Source organism: Carex rostrata, chromosome 8 (assembly GCF_964058835.1).
Source record: "Carex rostrata chromosome 8, lpCarRost1.2, whole genome shotgun sequence".
NCBI lineage: Eukaryota > Viridiplantae > Streptophyta > Magnoliopsida > Poales > Cyperaceae > Carex > Carex rostrata.
Window position 1 is genome coordinate 5,501,302 of NC_135925.1, and position 25,325 is coordinate 5,526,626.

At 33.4% G+C, this 25,325-nt stretch overlaps 1 protein-coding gene and 1 pseudogene across 2 annotated transcripts; both read right to left on the reverse strand.

Moving 5' to 3' along the window:
- Positions 1–1,673: 1,673 nt before the first annotated feature.
- LOC144558045 (benzyl alcohol O-benzoyltransferase pseudogene) lies at positions 1,674–3,686 on the reverse strand (annotated as a pseudogene). Its single transcript, XR_013512836.1, has 2 exons — positions 3,237–3,686; positions 1,674–2,609 (listed from the first exon to the last, which is right to left on the reverse strand). The product of XR_013512836.1 is annotated as a benzyl alcohol O-benzoyltransferase pseudogene (transcript).
- Positions 3,687–6,426: 2,740 nt separating this feature from the next.
- LOC144558010 (benzyl alcohol O-benzoyltransferase-like) lies at positions 6,427–8,805 on the reverse strand. Its single transcript, XM_078306704.1, has 2 exons — positions 8,192–8,805; positions 6,427–7,627 (listed from the first exon to the last, which is right to left on the reverse strand). Exons 1-2 carry the CDS (start codon positions 8,639–8,641, stop codon positions 6,683–6,685), a joined length of 1,395 nt encoding a protein of 464 aa, XP_078162830.1. The 5' UTR covers positions 8,642–8,805; the 3' UTR covers positions 6,427–6,682.
- Positions 8,806–25,325: the final 16,520 nt, after the last annotated feature.

Sequence of the window (25,325 nt, forward strand, 5' to 3'; positions counted from 1 at the left end):
TGAGTGAAAACTCGCACATATATATTCAATTATGTAATATAAGATCAAATTTTCTTTTAATTTAACATCTAAATAAAATAATACATGTTGATGTATTAAAAATAACTGAAGGAAAGAATATAACAACTCAAAATTTAAATTTTGATAACTTTCAAGAGGTATTTACTTATTTTATAAAAACAATAAATTATATTCTTAATGAAAAATAGATGACTTTGACAAAAGTTACGAGAAATAGGATGAATGATAAAATAAAATTATTTTATTTTTTGAAAATATAAACAAAAGATATAGTTTTTATATTATACATAATTGATTCGTTCTTAAATTTCCAAAAATTTTGAGGTCTTCTAAGTAAGTATTATAAATATGAGTAATTAGTAAACAACAGCAACCCCTTTTGTGGTTTTCCAATGAAATGAATAAATTTACAGTTACTGCTACACAAAAGTTATTAGCTAGATTGGCTAAAAGGGCCTACGGGCCATGGCTGTAACCAAAAAAAAAAAAAAAGAGAGATTGGCTAAAAGTGTTATGCATGGGGAGAAGAGCATCTTAAAAAATATAAGAAAATATTACTTCAAAAGAAGACAAACCGGAAAAAAGTACAAAGTTCTTAAACTCGGATGGTTTAACTATGGTATTTTTCCTGAGAAACAGTCATTTGAATCAGATTTGACCGGTTTAATTGCATAGACGGTCTTTTAGTGAACCAAATCAGATTGGTAACCGGGTCCGATTTTTTCCAGTTGAACCACCTGGTCCGGCTCGGTCCGGTTTTAATAACACTGCTTCAAATCATTGGCGAGTAATCTGTTGATGTCAGTCTTCTCTTCGTAGCCGCTCTCGACTACTTCCCAAACATCAAGCGACCCGAGCAATGTCTTCATTTGGATGCTCCAATTCTCATAATTGGTCTTTGTGAGGTGAGGAAATGTAACTTGACCAAATGTCGAGCTACCGCTTGCCATGGCTCTCTTTTTCGAACTTTCAGCTCTGATACCACTGTTGAAAAAATTATGAGGTACTATTGTGTTTATATGTTTGGTGGAGTTTGAGAAAGCATGTGAAAAAAAGTCACAAGTTACTCTTGAAAGATTTATTTCTTCTTAATTTGTTAGTTACATCTCAAGTGCATGACATCTCTATTTATACTACTCCTAAGAACATTCTAGACCTATTACACCTCATACAAAATATCTAGATATTCCTACTCCTATCATTATTCATTTTCTAGATATTTCTCATGAACATTCTAGACTTAAATATTTCTCTAACTTTCTAGAATACTCACCTCCTATATATTTTCCTACAATATTCTAGATATTTCACAAAACACTAAATTAAGTTTATTAATTCAATACAAATTTTGTATGTTAATTATTGTATCTTACAATTTCTATTTATATGTTTCAAGGCTTCATAACCGTTAGCAATAAAACAGACAAAAAAATACAAAGTACCAACGGCTCTACTAGAGCCGTTACAATTTCCAACAACTGCTTTTTTTAAACTTTTTTGAGACAGACCTGCTTTTTTTTTTTAACTTAAAAATATAAAAGAAAGAAACAGAAATATAACATGTATACGTAGAGCTTAATATCTGCTCTTAAGCAAATCATAATTTATTAGAGTTCAGAGTATATCAGAATTATAGATGTTATGTTCATTCCTTAAAGTGCAGACCTGAGGACAACTTGCTCATCCATACTCTCCGCTGGCTGTTTGAGGAGAGTGTCAAGCTCTACCATGAACTTTGGCATTGCCGGCTCCGGCAAAGAAACCGGTATCACAATTCCGTTCTCGCCCTTTGCATTGGTGAAAGGAATATAAAAGCTAGCCACACCAGGCATGGCCCCCACCCCACCTTTAGCTGGTCCACCATAGACGGCCCTTCCCCATCCGAAATCCACATCTTGAAACCCAGCACGAGTCACATCTGACACAAGGTATGCATGCACCACTGTGAAGTGGGGCCGGCCTCGCAACACCATAAGGTCAGCCACTGAACGCATGTAGTTGTGGTTTACCTCTGACTTGGCCTTTCGGACCAAATCCAACGCATAACCCAATGGATTTTTGCACAACTTATCTGCTGTGGAGACGGCCACAGGGAAAGCAAAGCCATTGCCATAGTATCCCTCAGGGAGATTAAGGCCGCTTTTGGTGCCGCGAGCATTGACGATGCAAATGATACGCATCTCCTCATCTGGATCAGGAGAAAGGGCAACCGTGCGGCATTTCCACAGGCAAGCAGTTAGGAGATCAAATGTGGAGATTTTGTTGCGGAGATGATGAGGGGTGTGCTTGCGCAAGGCAGCAATCTCACGGGGGCCAAAGAAAAATGAGCGGTGTGCCATGTCATCAAGGGGCATGAGAGTGCCTTTGGTGTCTTCGACCACATCGTACTCCCTATGTGCGAAGGATGGGCATGGTGGGGATCGTGCCTGAAGAAGCTCTCGTGACCAAACTGGGGGGATGGAAGGGGTTAAATGGCCACGAGCCATCTCGGCAACAGCAGTCATGAACTGGACCAGGCCTTGTGCGTCCGATATGGCATGATTGAGCCGCAAAGCAAAGGTAAAACTACCACACTGCAACCTCGTTACCTGCCCAACATAATTGAGCAAAGGAGTTAGGCTGATAATTAATCTGATATTTGAGCTGCATAAATTAATTAAACTTTATATATTCTACAATGAAAAGCGCATCGTTTATTTTCCAATAAAAATAAATAATGAAGCAATAACAAAAACAAAAACCGTGACAACTATAGTACTACTGAATTGAGGTATACGTTAATTTTAATGGACTGCATGCATATATGTACAATAATAATTTTAAAATTCAGTGAGAGCGAATATTGTTTTCTGTGACTATCAGCTCATGAATATTTGAGCTCAAGAACGTATACCGGTCTAATAAAGGAAATTATAAAGTGTCCTTCAAACATTAACTAACAGTTTGCAAGCTTAGACACCGGACCTACCTGCTGTCCCCCTAATTACCGAATCACATATATGTTTCACGTGATGATATATCATACATGTTTTTTTGTAATTATATATGCAAAATGTTAACTACATTTTTTTTTTATTAGACCAGGAAATTGGACCATTTATGAGCCATTATATGGAAGATTTACACCTTCATGATTTCATCAATCAGAACTTTTAAAAGGGAAAAAAAATAACATGCATAGGTACATATTAAGTGCCCATATGTAGATACCATACCTGGATCAAGAGCAAAGGTGAGTTAAGCACTTCACTCGAGCCAGGGACATCAAACAGAAGCTCCTCTAAGCATGGAAACGGCGGTTGCAGCAAATCACCGAATTGCTCGAGGGTCACATCAGCATCAGCCTCGATGAACAGAACACCCTCACCAGTGCACTCAACCACTAGCTTCTTCGATCCGTCTTGGAGTTCCCTTAGACGGCCAGCAAGCGGGTAGTACGGGACCAATGCCTTGGCTAAGGCATCCCGGATAACTTTGGCAGGATCCCTGCCTTTCATGGACGGGTTGTAGCGGTAGAACTGGATATTGGGGATCTGGAACCGCAATCCCTCTTGGTCGTCTATGTCGGACAGACGTTTGAACTCGTGCGGTGTCTGCTCGGCAGGACCGACAAGCACTGCATTGCGCCTGTGGACACGGAAGGTCAAGGAACTGTCTGGTGCCATTTGCTGTTAATTACTTTTTGAATAAATATTTTTATCCCCATCTTTTTTTCCCGATTGTCCCCCAAACTCATTAATCCTCTAACTGATATTTCTAACTTTCGAAGCTGCTCTCTTTAACAGCCTCTTTCCAAAAATAGTGCAAAATAGATATGTCATATTTAGATCGGATAGACTCGATGAATACAGCAATCTCACTTTTCATGGTGAAAAAGCATGGTGTATAATTTCAGTTATTATAATAATTAAGAAAGTAGTAATAATAAGTTGTTAAAAATTAAGAAGACTAACTAATTAAATAAAATTGAGTTATTAACAACAAGAAAAATAGTCATATATTTGTTGAAAATGCATGTATGTTAAAAAAATATAGTTTCTATACAGAACAATATATTCATTAATATCAAAGTAATGATAAATTATGATGCTGTGCCTAAAAAAGATAGCCTAAAATGAGGCGATGTAACTATGATTTATCATTTCAATGCACACTTAGCAGCAACTGCTATATGCTTTCAAAAATAAAAATGATAAATTATTATTGATGTAGGTAACAACCAACAAGCCTGAATTGACTTTAGCACAAATCATGCAATTAAGTTCAGTGTACAATATCAGAGTCGCATCTTTGGTTGGATCTAATAGAAATTAATTAGATGCTAATAAATGTAAGAGGAGGGATTCAATATATATTCATGATCATTAGTGTCAAATGGTGTCAACTAATTTCTAATACATGCTTAAATTAGTAAATGTAAACTGTTATATGTATATTAAACAGTTTAGCCACCTCTTACTCAGCGCCAATTATTCAAGATTTCAAGTACTTTATCTGTTAATTAAGAATAGTTACTTGTCTATTGCAAAAAACTATATAATTGTTCAAAATTATTTATTGAAAAGGCTGTTTAATTTACAGAATTATAAACTCTATATTACTTTTACCGCAGTAACAGATATGGTATCAGGGATCAGAAAATTAACCTGGAGAATAAGCCTATGCATGGTTCCAATAAACAACGCGACTTTATTCTTGGGATGAAAATTAACCTCCAATTTCCATCTAAACACAGTCAGAAAAATGTAACAAATGCAAATTTACACAAAGTTCCATCCTGTCTTTTTCTGTTCTGAATTGCAAATTAAGTCAAACATATCATCTAATTAGCTTTCTTGCCTCTTCAAATCCTTCTGTATCACTCCGCTCTGTTGGTACTTATCTGGCACTAGATCTCTCTCTCATATTCAAGTTGCCTGGAACAACTACATTATATGGCAACACTCAAGTAACAAAATATTCCAAAAAAATTCTAAACCACCAAGTCAGAAAGTAATTGGTGATACATTAAAAATGCTGAGAATCTGCAGATTGGGCAGTGTCTTGATGAAAATACACTATTACGTTCTCATCCAGTGTACCAAAATGTTCTCCAAAAAAAATAAAAAACAATCAGTAACAGTCTCTTTTGACCTTTTAGGGTATATTTGGATGAAACAAGGAATAGAGCAAGAATAGAGCTAATTTCAAGTTTTAAAATAGTAGCTAACTCAACTTTTGATTGAGTTATTAGAATAGTGAGCTAACTCATATGAGACAAATAAAGAATAGTAGATTAGTGCTATTCTTGCTCCATTCAAAAATCGAATAGCTCAATCAAAAGAATAGTGTTATTCTCGAGTTAGTGTTATATTCTTGCTCCATATATCCAAACGCATCCTTAACTGTCATCCATACCTCATTTATTCATTTGCTCTACTTTATTGCTATCATTATTATTATTGAACGGATATCGGTTCATAATAAATCATTCAAATGAAAAAAAAAATAATTCCATTGAAGTGAATGATAACGTTATTAGGGTTGATGCTAAAGCAAGTATATTGATTGTTCGATGGGAACTGATTAAGAACCTTTTTGCTACAATTTTCCACACTTTTTTACTTCTTTTTTATTTATTTTTTTCAGTTCAACATTTGATCAAGTTCTATTTGTTTCGATACCAACTGACTCAAAAGTTCTCTGTTCATGATATATAGTTTATATCTTGGTTAATTTCTCTCTTCATGTAATGTAGAAATTTACTATTTAATTACATGATATTTAATTTCAATGTTCTTTCAAACCGCTATGTCAATCCACATAATTCGTTTTTAAGAGCCTATTAACAACTATATAAGGTGCTTAAGAATGATAATTTTGTCACTCAACAGTCAACGGTTCGAAATTCATTTAAAATATTCTTTACAAATATTTAAATTGAAAGGCTTGATCCTTATCTTTATTTCAAATAATCTTCTTTTTATATAAAAAAAAATAATAATTTTCCTATGACAAAAATTTATTGGACCATTGTATAGAATTTTCATTAGTTTCTTCAAATTGAATAGTTATAGGTTGCAATTCACAAAATCATTAAAAATCTGGTAGAATATCTAATATCCTACAATATCCAATTTTCTTAAATGCTCTTACTTAGCGCTTTGAATAGTGAAAGACTAGCAAACTAGTAGGTGAAGGTTCTGATTGAATTCATATCCCCTAAGTTACCTCATCGTTTGAGTTTGAATTCGGATATATATTAGTACGAACTTTGAAAAAAATCCAGTAAATTACAGGTTTGAACAAAATTGATTTAAATTCGGACCATCATATTTCAACATCAAGTGTAAGGTAATGCAGAGGATCCGGACTCAGATCCGACTGCAGTTGTTAAGCTAATTTGGAAATTGAGAAAAAATTAACTCAAACTCTAGTGTATATTTAATAGTGTTTGAAATTTAGTACAAACTCAAATCCCAAGTGCACTTTTGCTCACAGAGAACAATGTAATTACAAGTATTGCACATGAAACAAAAATAAAAATAAAAAAACAGAAATATAACATGTATACATAGAGATTAATATCTGTTCTTAAGCAAATCAATATTTATAAACACACGACAAGGAACAAAATTTAGAGTTCCGAGTATATCAGAATTGTAGATGTTATGTTCATTCTTTAAAGTGCAGACCTGAGGACAGCAAACTCAGCTTGCTCATCGATGCTCTCCGCTGGCTGTTTGAGGAGAGTGTCAAGCTCTACCATGAACTTTGGCATTGCCGACCCCGGCAAACAAACCGGTATCACAATTCCATTCTCGCCCTTTGCATTGGTGAAAGGAATATAAAAGCTAGCCACACCAGGAATGGCCCCCACCCCACCTTTAGCTGGTCCGCCATAGACGGCCTTTCCCCATCCGAAATCCACATCTCCAAACCCAGCACGAGTCACGTCTGACACAAGGTATGCACGCACCACTGTGAAGTGGGGCCGGCCTCGCAACACCATAAGATCAGCCACCGAACGCATGTAGTCGTGGTTTACCTCTGACTTGGCCTTTCGGACCAAATCCAAGGCATAACCCAATGGATTTTTGCACAACTTATCTGCTGTGGAGACAGCCACAGGAAAAGCAAAGGCGTTGCCATAGTATCCCTCAGGGAGATTAAGGCCACTTTTGGTGCCGCGAGCATTGACGATGCAAATGATACGCATCTCCTCATCTGGATCAGGGGAAAGGGCAGCCGTGCGGCATTTCCACAAGCAAGCGGTTAGGAGATCAAATGTGGAGATTTTGTTGCGGAGATGATGAGGGGTGTGCTTGCGCAAGGCAGCAATCTCACGGGGGCCAAAGAAAAATGAGCGGTGTGCCATGTCATCAAGGGGCATGAGAGTGCCTTTGGTGTCTTCGACCACATCGTACTCCCTATGCGCGAAGGATGGGCATGGTGGGGATCGTGCTTGAAGAAGCTCTCGTGACCAAACTGGGGGGATGGAAGGGGTTAAATGTCCACGTGCCATCTCGGCAACGGCAGTCATGAATTGGACCAGGCCTTGTGCGTCTGACATGGCATGATGGAGCCGCAAAGCAAAGATAAAACCACCACACTGCAACCTCGTTACCTGCACAACATAATTGAGCAAAGGAGTTAGGCTGATAATTAATCTGATATTTGAACAGCATAAATTAATTAAATTTTATATATTCTGCAATTAAAAAAGCATTGTTTATTTTTCAATAAGAAAAAAAAAACGTAACAACTATAGTACTACTGATGAATTGATGTATACAATAATAATTTTAAAATTCAGTGAGAGCGAATATTGTTTTCTGTGACTCTCAGCTCATGAATATTTGAGCTCAAGGACGTATATCGGTCTAATAAAGGAAATTATAAAGTGTCCTTCAAACATTAATTACCGGACCTACCTGCTGTCCCCCTAATTACCGAATCACATATATGTTTCATCTGATCATATATCATACATGTTTTTTTCTAATTATATATGCAAAATGTTAACTAAATTTTAAATGTTTTTATTAGACCAGGAAATTGGCCCATTTATATATTAGCCGTTATATGGAAGATTTACACCTTGATGATTTCATCAATCAGAACTTTTAAAAGGAAAAAAAAAATTAACATGCATAGGTACATATAAAGTGCCCATATATAGATACCATACCTGGATCAAGAGCAAAGGTGAGTTAAGCACTTCACTCGAGCCAGGGACATCAAACAGAAGCTCCTCTAAACATGGAAATGGCGGTTGCAGCAAATCACCGAATTGCTCGAGGGACACATCAGCATCAGCCTCGATGAACAGAACACCCTCACCGGTGCACTCAACCATCAGCTTCCTCGATCCATCTTGGTGTTCCCTTAGACGGCCAGCAAACGGGTAGTACGGGACCAATGCCTTGGCTAAGGCATCCCGGATAACTTTGGCAGGATCCCTGCCTTTCATGGACGGGTTGTAGTGGTAGAACTGGATTACGGGGATGTGGAACCGCAATCCCTCTTGGTCGTCTATGTCGGACAGACGTTTGAACTCGTGCGGTGTCTGCTCGGCAGGACCGACAAGCACTGCATTGCGCCTGTGAACGCGGAAGGTCAAGGAACTGTCTGGTGCCATTTGCTTTAGTGACTTAAAACTGGGGAGCTGAGCTGGAGTATATAAGAGGGAAAATTAATTTGCTTTTGTTGTGTTTCAGGTTTTTAGCCGAGTGTGGGGTGTGTGTTTCACAAGGCTGTGTGAAAAACGATTTATATAGGCCAAGGGACTGGTGGGGCCAGTAGAGTTTCACCAATATTATGATTATATAAAGACTTGGTAGAAGAAAAAAAATCTAGGTTTGTTAGAGTAGGTATTTGCTCGGAAGCCTCTCAGAAATTCGAATTCGTATCCTCTGCATTGACTCAAAAGGTAATATTTTGAGTTAATAAATCTCAACCGTCTTAAGAGTCGTGCGGACTAAAATATTGTAGGATGTGGCGGTTGCAGTCACATAAAATATTATCCAGTTGTTTCTGTTGTAATGTATACTGAATTGTCCCGAGTAATTGGTCTGTTTAATTAGAATATTCATTATACTAGCGTGGTTGTTGGCTTGTCACTGTATGAAAGCTCTGACTTCGGGTTCTAATAAAAAGAAGAACGAACTGAGAATAAGTGCTTGAAATTTTTCAGAAGATGCACGGTATGTGCACTGCCACTAGTACACAATTACTGGGAAATTCCAACTGCTATTAGGATGTATCTACTCGGTGTCTGTATAATTTCAGTTATTATAATATATAATTAAGAAAGTAGTAATAATAAGTTGTTAAAAATTAAGAAGACTGACTAATTAAATAAAATTGGTTTTTCTTTTTTGAAAAAAAGACCTTCAAATTTCACACTTTTGTTATTACAACAAAGAATTTTTTCTATTAGAGTTTCAGGTTTCGAATCCATGACTTTTCACATGGAGATCATGTACCTTTGCAAACTCATAACATCTCACACGAAATCATATGTTTTTGCCACTAAACCAAATGCTAGTTCTCTAAAATTGAGTTATTAACAACAAATAGTCATATATTTGTTGAAAATGCATGTATGTTAACAAAATATATATAGTTTCTATATAGAACAATATATTCATTAATATCAAAGTAATGATAAATTATGATTGATGCAGGTAACAACTAACAAGCCTGAATTGACTTTAGCACAAATCATGCTAGTTCAGTACAATTTCAGAGTCACATCTTTGGTTAGATCCAATAGTAATTAATTAGATGCCAATAAATGTAAGAGGGATTCAATATATATTCATGATCATTAGTGTCAAATGGTGTCAACTAATTTCTAATTAATGCTTAAATTAGTAAATGTAAACTGTTATATGTATATTAAACAGTTTAGCCACCTCTTACTCAGCATTAATTTTTTCAAGATTTCAAGTACTTTATCTGTTAAGAATAGATACTTGTCTATTACAAAAAGTTTTCTGTTCATGATATATAGTTTATGAGATAGTTTATGAGAAAATGTAACGTCTCTCGGGCTACAGTCCCTCGAAAATCCCTGCGTATAAAAACCTTCCTTTATTAGCTTAGTTCCGACGCGCTTTCAACCGCCGGTAACGGAAGAAGTACTTTTTCGGCCACGCACTTTCAACTGCCATAATTTCAAGTACAATATGTATGTTCACATAATTATATTTGTATGTTAACAGGATAATATGTGTATGTTCACAGAATAATATTTGTATGTTAATAGGATAATATGTGTATGTTCACAGGATAATATGTGTATGGTCACAGGATAATATTTGTATGTTCACAGGATAATATATGTATGTTCACAGAAGGTAGTCCCCAGTTTAACTATAGATTGTACTTCAATTGTATTTTGTTCGTTGACTACGCGTTTTTAACAGCTTTCATGCGTTTTCATCTGGGACCACGCGGTTTCATCTGCAGAACATCCATTGAACTTGTTTATAGGATTGTTTTCATAGTATTACTGAATCTAATTAACTTGTTTATAGGATTAGTGTAAAAAGCTCAAGGATTTTCGGAGGACTGAGAGCCAGGAACTGTTAGCTGCTTCCATAGTTTATATCTTGGTTAATTTCTCTCTCCATGTAATTTAGAAATTTACTATTTACATGATATGTTAATTTCAATGTTCTTTCAAACCGCTATGTCAATCCACATAATTCTTTTTTAAGATCCTATTAACAACTAAGGAGCTTAAGAATGATAATTTTATAACTCAACAGTCAACGGTTCGAAATTCAGTTCAAATATTCCTTACAAATATTTAAAATTGAAAGGCTTGATCCTTATCTTTATTTCAAATAATCTTCTTTTTATATAAAAAATAATAATAATTTTCCTATGACAAAAGGTTATTGGTCCATTGTATAAAATTTTCACTAGTTACTTCAAATTGAATAGTGGTAGGTTGCAATTCTCAAAATCATTAAAAATCTGGTAGAATATCTAATATCCTACAGTATCCAATTTTATTAAATTCTCTTATTTAGCGCTTTGAATAGTGAAAGACTTCAGCAAACTAGCAAGTGAAGAATCTAATTGAATTCATATTACCTTAAGATCATCTACATCTTTGATATTATGAGGGTTTTTAATCTGATGTGGTAATTTTTAATTCAGTTTTAGATATGCGGAAAAGTTTTTAATTTAAAAACTATGCAGAAAATTTCTTTAATAAGAAATTGTTTATGAACTCCATGTTGGTCAAATAATTAACACAAATTATTTCTTTTTTTTAAATTTATTACCGACGCACCTTAATAGAAACTCTAAAAATAATTTCAAAAATATGAGAGTTAAAACCTTTAAAGACCTTAATTTCTAAAATGTAGTTAATAGCTATTTAGAAGCTCATTTGAATAAGTTACCTCATTGTTTGAGTTTGAATTTTGGAAATATCCTATACATTACAGATTTGAACAGTATTGATTTAAATTCTGACCGGAAGGTTCCAATTCAAACTTCAACTGTAAGGTAATGCAGAGGATCCGGACTCAGATTCGACTGCAGTTGTTATTATAAAAGTGGAAACAAAAAGACTTCTCGTGTCATTTCGTTTAAACAATAAAGAACAAACAAATTGGTTGGTCAAAGTCTAATTCAAAGTCTTAATTACGTTTATATATAGGTGTAGGTCTATATAGTACTTGCAAAGCAATTCCCATTAATTTTAAGCTCATCAGAGTATCTTCTTCCATTTTTCTTAGGTCCAACTTTCTAGAATAATTGTAATATAGACCCCCTAATCTCTGAATTCGTATCTCTTAAAAAAATTCTAGCTCATATCAAATGGATACTATTTTCCACTTTTCCTGATTTTCCTAATTTATAAAAAAATTGCTATAAAAAATAACCTAAAAGAAGAATTTGTATCCGGATTTTAAATCCGGATCGACCATCTGATCAGTTCAAATCAATCTGATCCAAATATGTAATGCAAAAGCTATCTTTAATATTCGTACCATTTCAGATTGGACGGTCATGATCATTTGCAATAATTCAAAATTACTGCAGAGGATATCAATTTCAAGTTAGAACATATGCAACATTGTCGAAGAAAACTCATATCATGTCCGATCAGAATCCGCACAAACATATTCATTATATCTCGTGCCGAATTCATCCGAATTTTGAACGGATGGTCTGAATATAAACACAAATATTTTGTTACCTCAGAGGATATGGACTGCTATCGAATATGCACACTCGTGATACACATGACTTGTGCATTGCTTTCTCTTATGGGAGACAAATTAAATGGGAGCACTTTAAAAAGTATAAAAGATTACGCTATGAAAAGTGAAGACAGATCTATTTGAAGAGAGCACGAAGATTACATAATGAAAGTAAAGCGAAAAGATTTTTGTTAAATTTATAGAAGACACAATTCAATATTTTTTTATATGAAAATGATTATGTAGATCAAAATTTATATTCTTTAAAAAAATTAGATAGATAAAAAATTACTTTATTTCAAATTTCTAAACTATTCAAAGTAGTAATTTTCATATGAAAATTATGTTAAAGACTGTTTAATATTTATGATAAAAGAATATTAATTCAATATTCGCCATCGCTATGCGTGTTAAACGTGACCTCAATCTATATAATTCAGAAATTATTTTCCAATTCTCTCGAGGATGGAGATGTGAATGTTATTTTCTTATAAAAGTTGTGATGAACAACAAAAGTTCGTACGCAACAAGGGTAAATAAGTTGGTCATTGTTTATTTATTTTTCCCTTCGTTTGAAAGGGGACCACGACTAGTTGCTTGACCTGTTTACCAAGTCAAGTAAACTAATTAGCAATTGCGTCCTCACTTCGGTTGGTTTCAGTCCTTATCTGACAGACAGTGTCATGGATCCCACCTGTCTATTCTACTGTTTTTATCTCATATCTGTTATTTTACTGAATAATACTTAAATATAAAATTATTATTTATATTCATATATATACTTGAGGAGGGATCAAGTTACAACAAGTTACCACAACTATTTTTTGTATTTTTAAAGTCCAAATCATCGATCCAAATTGTTAGATGTGATCTCCACAATAAAATGTGCTTCCAGATCAAATTTTATATTTTTTTTGTTATTTTTTTACTATTTATTAAGATGGGTACAAAATTCAATGGTCTGAATTTGACTAGTTTTTGTACCCATCTTAATAAATAGTAAAAAAATTTCAAAAAATATAAAATTTGGTCTCCAAGCACATTTTATTGTAGATATCACATCTAACGGTTTGGATCGACGATTTAGATTTTAAAAATGTAAAAATGGTTGTAGCAACTTGTAATAACTTTTTGTAACTTGATCCCTCCTCTATATACTTATATAATTTTTATTATCACGATATTTTTTTAGTTAGTAGTTTATAACAAAGTTGATTTATATAATATTTCATATTATTTTATTTTATTAATAATTTACATTTCTTAATAATTTGATCAATAATTGTTTTTAGGGCTGCAAACGAATCGAACCGAATAGAACTTATTCCAGTTTGAGTTTGGTTTGAATTAATTTCAAACTAAGTTTGGTTTGAATTAATTTCGAATCAATTTTTTTATGAACTCAATTTCGAATCTTTTACGAACTTTTTTACGACAAGGAAGACTGATCGTATAGTCGCCGAAAGCAAGAGGTGAAAGTCGTCTAGAGTTTTAGAACTAAGAGCGAGGGTTACGACTTACGAGTTATGATTATGGCTGGACGGCCTTATGTTTTAATTTTTAAGTTATCAGCGAACATAAGTCATCAGTGGAAATCAACGGTTCACGTTACTTTGAATTTCGAACTAGAATAGTTCGCGAATCTATTTCGAACGAACCAAATCCAGTTTGAATTAATTTTGAATTATTTTGAATCAAATTTTTTACGAACTTTTTTGAATCAAACTCAAATCGAATCACGAACTATATTTTTTTGTGCAGCCCTAATTGTTTTTTCCGGGTAGTTATGATATCACGTACATGTACACTGTGTTTAATTATTTTATATCGATTGAGTGAGGCTATGGTGCATGGCAATATTGAATTCAAAGTTCAAATAATCAAACGTACCATAGCCTCCCTCATATCGATTTATTCGATAATTATTCACTGTTCTTCGTTGTCTGATATTCTTAACGAAAAAGATTAATACCTAACAAATTAATAAGGGTAGAATAAGAATATGATCCACACATGACTCCCTCTTTATTCATGATTTTCCCTACCTTGCTTCAGTCAAAGTCTTAGTCCTCTCATTTCCTTTTGAATTCAAATCTCTCCAGCTAGTGCACAAGCTTTCCAGTCTTTCCATTAGCCAGTTTAAATGGATCAATGGTCATGGGCTTTATGACTACGGGAGAATTACAGTTTCATCCGTCTCCCTACGCTATACAATTTATTGAGTATATGGTAATATGTATATCACGATTTAGTCTGTAATATAGTTTAATATTTTTATTTTTTTAATTTTGATGGTCGATCTGAATCGTTTAAATTGATTTTCATATAAATATGTACTTACATACTGAATTTATATTTTTTAGAATTTTCATACTAATTTTTAAGATAGGTAGAAAATCATTGTTGCTGGTTCAGAATTTTCAGATTAAGTGATTTTTTACCTATCTTAAAAAATAGTAAAAAGATTCTAAAAAATATAAAATTTTGTTTGTAAGTACATATTCAAAGGGATCATGTTGAACGGTTTGCATCGACCATTAAAATTTCAAAAACGGAAATATTGATCAGTATTACAGACCAACCCGTGATATGCATAGTACCATATACTCGCTCCAATTCATTTTTATCCCACACTACATGTCACATTAAAAAAAATCCGATCGCTGCGGGAATTAATTATAAATCAATTTTTTCTACTTGAGTGGTGAAGATATTTTTTAAAATTATTTCATGGTAGGAAAAAATGAGTTGAGCATGGTAAAATTATCTGATGTTTTTAAAATTAGAGTAGAAATTTTTTAGGTCTTATTTGTTATTATAGTTAATTTTTTAGGGCTGTTCAATTTTCGTTGACTTTTAAGTAAGTTTATTGGAACTTTTACAATGCTAAAAAAATGTAGAATGGAAGTGAAAATCAAGAAATTCCATAAACTTTAATCAAGAAAACTTAATGTTTAAAGTTAGATGGAAGAATTATTCAAAGCGTAATGATATATTCTGAATTTCTATTTATCTTTAACAAAAAATTAAAATATGTATAGAAAACTCAAATATAAGATCAAAATCAGTATAAAATTCAAACTAAAGTTGTATACCGGGGCAACTATGCAATATATTAATGTAGCTTAGAAGTTTGTGAGGCCCAAAATCTTAGAAAATTTAGATTTAAGATTCTCCAAATTCTTTTTTTTTCACAAAGCACTGCATGAATTTTTACATGCTCCAATTGCAAAGTTCTATAATTTTAAATGCCAAAACCAATTTGAAAATTATAGTGAGGCTTTTAAAGGGAAAGGGTGTTGTAAGTTTAAAAGCAATATTTTTATTTATCAATGCTCTATTACTATCTGCTTAGTGCTAGAATTGTAGAACCCAAAACGGAAATAAAAAATTAATGAAAAATATTTTAAGAGGCCCAATATTTCCCCTGCTTGCCTTCTCGGCCTTCATGTGCGCTTTTATGTTATCATTTCCAGATTGTCTAAGATTGTGACGGGCCGTATCGGATCCATTGTTTTAGTGGATCATTGACATCCATCTGCTTGTTTCTTCATGATTTTGATGGAGTTAAGAGTTTGATGGATTTCTTGACAGATCATTTATTTATCTTTATCAATTGAAACGGGGTTAAAGCAAGCCATAAGTTGAAAGGCTTCATTGACCATGAGCTATTATTAGTTATAGTTTTGTGAAAGGAGAATTTCTAGTGTTTCTATACAAACTTCTAAAATAATATTTTTTTTCATAAAACACTATAATATTGATAATCCTCACAAAAACTTAATATTTTGTCTTCTATCAACTTTTATTAATTTAATATTTTTTATTTTTTTAATAATAAAAGCCGAAGGTCAAGTCACCCAACTATTTAATATTCACAAGTGATTTCTCCATCAACAAAACCTTCAACATTTCACACGGAAAACAATTTAACATTTTATTTAGTTATTTTAAAGATTGAATTGATAAAAATACCTTTTTATAACCCCCATTCCTTTGATTTGAAACGAAACTCTCTCTCCCGTTTTACTTTTACTGTTTACGTGAAAAAACAAAAATTAATTCAGTTCAAAATTTTCACAGCCCATTCATTTTCCCATTTCTTTGAGCCCGCCGAACAGGCCCTCTCTCTATCACAATCCATTTTTTTTTAATTTAGCACTATGACTTTGATTGCATCATCTCACGTCATAATCCAAATTTGATACTGCCCAAATTTTAGTTCAGCGCCGCATGGTAAATCGGACATCTTCAGTTCCCACCTCCAGATGTAAATGTGATCCTAGGATTACTCAATATGGAGATTTTATTCAAAAACCATAAATAAAAAATAATATTTTACCACCAACTAGATTTCTTTAATTTTTACAAAAATCATAAGATCAGAAATGTTAATTTAGTACTTTTTTTTTTTGAAAACTGAAATATCATTTCGATCCGAGCTATTTTCACATATTTCGATTAAAAAAAAAATCTAGAGTAAAACTTGTGAAAACACCTCGGATCTAAATAGCATTTCGATTCTTATGGTTTCTATAAAAACCAAAGCAATCAAGTTGGTTTGATAAAAGATTATTTTTTTATTTATGGTTTTTAAAAAAGGTACCAATATGGATGTGTTGTGTATTTTAGGTATAGAATTATGGGTCAATTTAATACACTTTTCACTTTTAAATTTATAAAACCTTAGTACACAATAATAAGTCAATTGCAAGCATACAACCTATCTTTATAGTAATAAAGGTATCGATCCAAATACAACGGAAAATATCACTTTTTACTAAATTAATTAATTCTAAAATAGTGCAATAAAAGTAAATGTGGGGGTTTGTTTGAAAATTAATTTTGTGGGTTCAATATCCAAAGTGAGAGTTGAATTTAAATCAAACAAAGAAAAGGAGTTTTGTGATTTAATGAGATAAAAGTCTAGAGGCTTTTGGCCTACAATCACTTGATCAAATCAACACTTAATTGGTTTCTAAATTCATGTTTGCAATTATGGGGTTTCTAAACCTTAAATATCAAAAAGGGTCATTTTCGTGAATTAATGACGTGCCTAGATAATTCGGATTTCACGATTAAGTCCTTCACCCTAGCTATCCAGGCCATAAGCACAGGTTAGCCTAGTTTATCCCTAAATATAAATACTTCACGATTAAGTCCTTCATACCAATATTTGGTTCAATTCTAGGGGTCTCAATCAAATATGAGGCTTCACGATTAAGTCCTTCACCTCAATTCAACCTTTGTTTCGTATGATTCTGGACTAAGAAATAGATTTAGTCATTTCTAATCTTAATCCTAAGGTTATTCATGTATACAATTTGATACCATCAATTCTTTGATCCTAGCACTTTAAGTTTGTTAGACCTAAACAGGACGCTAATTAACAAGCACACAAATCATACAAGCACATGAATTATAAAATCAACAAGAACAAACATGCAAGCAAACAATCATCATAAAGAAAAATATCCAACTAAGGTAGATTTTAACACAAGTTTATGTTTTAAGCTTAAGCCCCTAGAGAGGAAATCTAGCCTCTCATGAGTACGCTAACATCCAAGAGAAATACAAGAGTAAACATGATTAAAACTAAGAAAAACAAGAAAGAGCATAGAAAACACCAATCTCTTCGCTCGTTGCCCCTTGTATTCACCTTTGCTTGCTCGAGAAAACCTTCAATCCTTCGCTTCAATTGACTTCAATCACTCTTAAGAAGATAGAAAAGATGTAGAAAGATGTGTAGAATAAAAACTAAGTTAAAAGATGTCTTCCCTTGCTGTCTCCCTGCCAATATATAACTATTTTGTGTCTTGGGAAACAATCCCCCAAAATCTAGAAGAAAATCTGAAGAGATATGGTGAAATTAGACCAAATTGGCATTCGTGCGACCTCTTGTGCGGCCTTCACAAATTCTTTGCGGCCAGTGCAAATTTCATGCGGCCTGCACAGAATGGAGAATCAGCTAAGGATCGGGCAGGATTTTGTGTGGCCCACACAAAATTCCTTAAGGCTGCACAAAGACCCGCACAACTCTCTGTTTTGAAATGAGAAAACTTGATAAATTCTAAATTTTATTTTCGGCTTGAATTTATTTTGTGTGGCCCGTACAGAATTCCTACAGGCCACACAAACACCCACAGAATTGCTCATTTTGCTTGATTTCTGCAATTTAAATAAGGCAAAGGCAGTAACTTGGTTCTTTGGTATATTCTATATTAAACTAAGTTAATATACAATGGATTTGATGCAGTTTTAGAGGTAGAACCCTAACCGAAAGTATATATAATTGAGGCTTATCAGGATGCCCTACAATATGTATAAACGTGATTGCAGAAAAAATAGCATAAACGTTATTGCAGAAAAATAAATATAAAATAGCATCCCTCAAGTCATGCATTCAAGAAGCACCAATAGGGATCAATTAACCTCTATTTTTTTAATATAATTTAGAATAAAATATTATGATACTTTAAAATTATTTCTATTTTTCATAAAAGAAAATTATATGATTGATTATGTATGTTTCATAGGGCGGATCCATAATTTTCGTTAGGGAGGAACAAAAAAATATCGAATCGAGTTTAAACCCATTAACTAATTGGGTACTCGATAAAAAAATAATGATTTGACTTATACTTTTCATTGCTCTGACTTGTAATTTCTTATTCTTTAACTTATAATTCTAATTATCAATCATAATTCAAGAAATTTATTTTGATTTTAACAGTAAATTTAACTCGAATTACAAATCAAATGTCCTGAGGGGGGGGGCAAAACAAATTTTAGGAAATGGAAAAATCGATCGGAATCGATAGATCAGCACTAAAATTCAAAATTCAGGAGGAAGGGGCGGCTGCCCCCCTCCCCCCTTGGATACATGTGGGTCAGCTCCTATTTTATACTCATAGTTTAAAAGTTTGGTTCCACCCGTGTCTTATATTAGAGAATGTAGTGATGTGGAATGATGGGTGTGTATTTTTATTTGGTTTATACTTTATGTTTAATTTGTTGCAAAATAAAAATAGCTATTATTTGTCTTATTAAAATAGTCAAATCTATATTGTTTGTCTTATTAGATAATGTAGTGATGTGGATAATATAACTTTCGTCCGGGATCAAAACTTGCTGCGAATTAGTTTGTATGTGTAGGCTTAGTAGATCAGATAATGAGGTAGAAGTGGCAACAAGAATAATAGAGCAAAGAGAGAGAATGCAAAGAAGGGGCGAAGTTGAGGAGTATCTGTACAGCTATGTGCTCTGTTTTTTTTCTTTCTATTTTTTTATGTAGACAAGTTGTGGCGGGGAGGATTTTTCTTTTTTTAAATAGAATTCATTTTAAATGTTTCAACATAGCAAACCGTTTAAATGTTTCAATAGAACAAGTACAGTTTGCTTGGATTTTAGAAAAATAGCCTCCACCAATTCTAGGGATCGCTAGAGCAAGAAAATCAAAAGCTACACCGATCCTACAGATCGGTGGAGTCAATTTTGTACCCAGAACAGCATACTGCACAGAACACCACAAAAGATCCCATATTTAGCTGCACCGATCCTAGGGATCGGTGGAGCCTTGATTTGCAAATTTTCAAACGACGATGGAGGGAATTTTTGGGGCTACACCAATCCTTAGGAACGGTGGAGGGAATTTTTGGAGCTACACCAATTCACAGAACCGGTGGAGACATTTTTTGAGGATCCACTGATCAACAGAACCGGTGGAACTATTTGGTGTAGTCATCTGTGCAATGTGCTGTGGCCGGGTGGGAAATTGGCTCCACCAATTCCTAGGATCAGTGTAACTTTTGATTTTCTTGCTCCACCAATTCTAGAGATCAGTGGAGGTTATTTTTTTTTAAATTCAAGCAAAGTGTGCTTATTGTGTTGAAACTTTTAAAAAGATTTCTATTTTAAAAAAAAAAATCGGCGGGGAGTTCTGATTTTTACTTCTAAATGGAACTGATTTCAAATATAAAGATTTTTTTATTTAATTTTTGAAACAATTGCCGAGGTAAATAATGAAAGAGTGATTTTTTTCCATAGATTGAAACATGTATAATTCTATTATTCTACTACTTCAAATTTACCATGTACGAACATATGTTCCAAAATAAATAAATAAAAGAAAGAGCCTGATAAAAAAAAACTACCACATTTTCTGACACGCCCCACAATTACAGTTCATTCGTCAATTCACAATTAATTTCTGACGTGCCCCAGCGGTAACTTATCGCACGCAATGCTAGATCCTTTTTGCTGCAGAAATGAACTCCGTCATGGCTAGAGGTGAGTAAATCGCTCAAAACTCGTGAGCCGCTCATAACTCGCGCATTAAAAGCTCATCTAAACTCGCTAATTTATTCGCTCATCTAAACTCGCTCATTTACTTAATGAGCGAGCATGAGCATGACCCAACTCGCTCATTAAGAATTTGCCACACTTAATTCCTGCCACATTTAATCCTATGTAATTTTGTATAACATCAACCTTGCCTCATTAAGATTGATAGATAGTGAGCATAATTTCATATTTAATTATGTGTAATATAATGAGTACAATGTAACATTTAATCATGTGTAATATACTAATATTCATAGTTTCATATTCATTTTTTTTGTAAATTGGCAGAACCAAAACCTCCGCCAAAAGTCCAAAATAAGTAATAGTCATAACAACTCACTCATTTAAATGAATTATGACAATTTGTTGGATTTGATTATGATGACTTTTAACAAATTTTGTTATGCGTGGGCACACTATATAATTTTGTTATGAGTCATAAGTCATAACTCGTGAGCCGCTCATAACTCGCTCATTAAAAGTTCGCTCATTTATCCGCTCATTAATCACTCCTACAGGCTTTGTACCAGAAAAAAAAATTAAAAAAATGAACTCCGTCTCTTGCTGAACCCGATCCGAATTTCTGTGTTGCACAAAAATTGCGGGAGACAACATGAATGTGTAATTGCGTATCCTCTGCATTAACTCAAAAGGGAATTTTTCAGTTAATCAATATCAACCGTCTTATTTTAAATTGAATCAATTTGGCACCTGCCTATAATATAAGAGACCTTTTAATATTAGTGCGGATCAAATTGAACTAAAATGTTGTAACGTTTTATAAAACGTCTATAACGTTTTAAGTTAAAAAACTCATTTTGGAGCTGTTTCTATAAATAGGGATTCTTTCCCAAGCTATCACAGCCGATCCTAATTTTCTAAAAAATAATTTTCTGTGAACTTGAGTTCCTCCATTGTTGATTGAGCTTAAAACTTCAATATCTCTCAAACAACCTCAAACTCACTTCACTAATTTTAAGTTATATTAGGTTAGAGTGAGATTCTGAGTGTTCCTCTTGAGGATCTAAACTTTGAGATTCTATTATCTCATTGAGTTGGCCGTGTGACTTCCCGTTGGTTTGTAAGAGCTCACCAGTTCACAAGTTATAAACATTTCTCGTTGGGTTTATAAAGGCGCCTAAAAGAAGTTGCGACGCCCCGAAGACGTAGGCCTTTGTTTTGCCGAACTTCATTATCACTCCGCATGTCAAATTTCTCTAAACTTATCTATTTACTTTTAATTGCAATTATTTTTCAATTTTAAGTGATTAGTGGTGTATTTAGTATAACAGTATCTTCCTGTGCATTTTTTTTTTCAAATTTAGATTTAAATTACATGATGAACTTGTAAGTTGTAACTCTTTTATTTTTCCTTTTTTTTAAAAGAAGTGGAGGAGATCCACTGATTCTCATTAAAAAAAAACTCGTACAATGTTTTGTAACTAGTACCAACACTCTAGTACCAATTCAAAAGCAAAAAACTAACAACTAGGAATCAACCTCTAGTAATAAAAGACAACATCTTTCAAGTGAAAAATCGTGAGTCCGAAATTCAAATAAATTTTTTTTTATAAACATTTAAATGAAAATTAGTAAGCTTATTACAAAACTGAGTATACGCATAACTTGTAATATTTATAAATGAAGATCAATCATTGACCATAATAACGAATTCAATTTATGCATAGGAAATTACACTGCCTGCCATTACGTATGCGTTTGTTGGTGTTATATGCATTGGAAATTGTTAGGAGTACGAAAATTTATATATTTTAGTATATATATAGTCAAGTAATTATAGGAATGTAAATAAATGAATGTTTGGTTATAACGAGAAATAGTCGTGAGGTATTATATTTTCTCTTTGAAATACTTGATATTATATGAATATTTTTATTAATAAAATTATTATTATAATGACTAACTAGTTTTACAATTGAATAAATGTAATGCATATTCAACATTAAAATACACAAATAATTATCACATACAAAAAAAGTAATTCCTACCCAAATTGAAATCAGCAAATTCCCATGAGTTGGGATACTTCCGAACATGCCTATTGCAGTATTGCCTAATGTTAGAATTCCCGTCCACTCAGACTCCAACTTTGGGGAGAGTATCCTCTGCGCAGTATTTTCTGCGGAGTTGTGTGGAGCTTTTAATCTGGTCCGTTCGTTTTGATCGGACGGACCAGATTAGAGAGAGCCCAAATTTTGAGATCTGATCTGGTTCGTCCTATTAAAACGAACGGATCAGATTAAAAGCTCTGCAGAGGATAGCGCTCCCCAACTTTGAGTTGATCCGTGAATAATCCAGACCGTTCAATTTTTTTGCACAAATTAAGTCCCTACGTTCTGAATAGTCATAAAAAAATGACCCGGTAAAATTTGAAATATCTAAGACGATACTCACTCCTAATATTACATGTTCTTATCCAATTTTTTTTGGAATTAAAAAGTTCCGGTAAATTCCAGTATCTGTTATTTTTGAAAAATTAAATATGTAATCCCTCTGTAAAGAGATAAATTTTAAAATTAACATAATCAATCTATTTCACAGGGCGGAGAAACGCCGCTAATTAAACCATTACTATCTTTCACAGTGTACTCCAAAAACAATGCGTGTAGAGGAAGGGAAAGGAACGAGAAAGAAGGTGATCAGCGCGTCACTCACCCCCGCATAGTATTTCGTACACCATAATTTAGAAGTAGTAAATCTCATCAAAATACACAGCGTCATTATCTCCGCATAGTGTCCGCTTCCTTATGCGTCCTTTTGCTCTCTCTTCAATTTTCCTCTTCTGAAACAGGTGAAGGGGCCCAGATACCTTGCGGTCTAATCGCTCTTCACCTCTTCTCCCTTTTCTTTCCTCCAATGACGGCCTCTTCCCCTCCTCTGAAGCACAGCCTCAAATAACCAATTAATTTTCTATACAAGTCCTTAAGCGCAGATAATCCACTGACACGCCGTCCAAATTAAAATTTCAATTCAGTTTTATTATTTTTTTTATTCAAAAGTTTCATTAAGAAAATTATGCCGCTATCTTTACGTTGGTAACAAATTAACTTATTATGCTTAAAAATTTATTATAAATTAAAATATTGTTTTATCCTCCACTGCATCTCCAATCATTCACTTTTTTGAACTTGGACGAATGTACGTAACCAATAAGCTGGCAGATCTAGTCTCGAGATCATGTCCTTTGTGTTTATTTTCGGGTAAAAAGAAGCATGTTAATGATTGCTCAGAATACTTTTCATTTTGAGTTCATTTTCTTGATGGTTTGTCGTTATGTCAAATATCAATATTAACTTGTAAGAGTAGAACACCCTAGTTCTACTGTTAACTTGTATATTATTAGCAATTGACTTCATATTTTACCAACTTGTAACATTACTGGTATTTTGTTACTTTATTTTAGGATTCATGCTTATAAAAAAATATACAGATATAAAATTAAATCTTTTGAATAATATTAGATGGGCCGAAATACAAACCATGCATTCTGTTGGAAAAAAAAGAGAGTATGAATATGAAAATCCGATTCTTAAAATGCAAGAATTTCAACGTGCATGATTCAAAAGCTCCAGCCCTTTAATAGGAATTTAAAAGTGGTACCGTTTTAAGAATAAGTATTTAAAAGCTGAATTTGAAATACCAGCTAGCAATTCCAATAATAGAAATTTAAAATGCAAATTATTCTTGTTGGGCGTTTCATTATTTCTTGCCAGAAATTAATCTTAGCTTGTCAACTCGATAAGGTAGGGGACTAGGGATTGTGATAATGTTTTAATAGCCATCCACGAGGTCGAGTGTAAGTGTGTTGTATATTTCAATGATTTTATAGACTATCCATGATGTTACGTGTCTTGTAGGTTATATATGAAGAGTAGAACTAGGGTGCTCTTGAGCTCACCAAAGTTTTGGTGAGCTTAACTCTAAAACTTATTAAATAGATTTCAAATGACAAATCCGAACCGTTGAAACCCGCCTATCTTACGTGTGATGCATCTACATGTGAAATTTTTAAACATTCGAATTAATTTAGTATAAAGTCAAGCGGTCAAAAAACGTTCAAAAATGAATGCACTAAAATTAATTTATTAACCTTCTAATTTTGACCGCTTGACTTTATACTAAATTAATTCGAATGTTTAAAAATTTCACATGTAGATGCATCACACGTAAGATAGGCGGGTTTCAACGGTTCGGATTCGTCATTTGAAATCGATTTTATGAGTTTTAGAGTTAAGCTCACCAAAACTTTGGTGAGCTTTAAGAGCACTCTAGTTCTACTCATATATGAATATATGATATTTTGAGGTTTCACATGAGCAAAAAAAAAAAAAGCACGTAAGGGCTGCAAACGAATCGAACTTATTCAGTTTGAATTTGTTTTGAATTAATTTCGAAATAAGTTTGGTTTGAATTAATTTCAAATAGAATTTTTTACGAACTCAATTTTTATTTTTTTACAAACTTTTTTACGATAAGGAAGAGTGATCGTAGTCGCCGAAAGCGAGAGGTGAAAGTCATATAGGGTTTTAGAATTGAGAGCGAGGATTACGACTTACGAGTTATGACTTATGGTTGGACGGCCTTATATTTTAACTTTTAAGTCATCAGCGGAAATCAACGGTTCACGTTACTTTGAGATTCGAACTAGAATTGTTCATGAACCTATTTCGAACGAACTAGGTCCAGTTTGAATTTGGTTTGAATTAATTTTGAACTATTTCGAATAGAATT

Bases quoted from the DNA above. Each gene is read 5' to 3' on its own strand.
- LOC144558010 (XM_078306704.1), bottom strand. From the start codon at position 8,641: ATGGCACCAGACAGTTCCTTGACCTTCCGCGTTCACAGGCGCAATGCA. The intron at 7,628-8,191 runs GTATGGTATCTA...TATGTTGTGCAG, and splicing joins CACCTTTGCTCTTGATCCAG to GTAACGAGGTTGCAGTGTGG.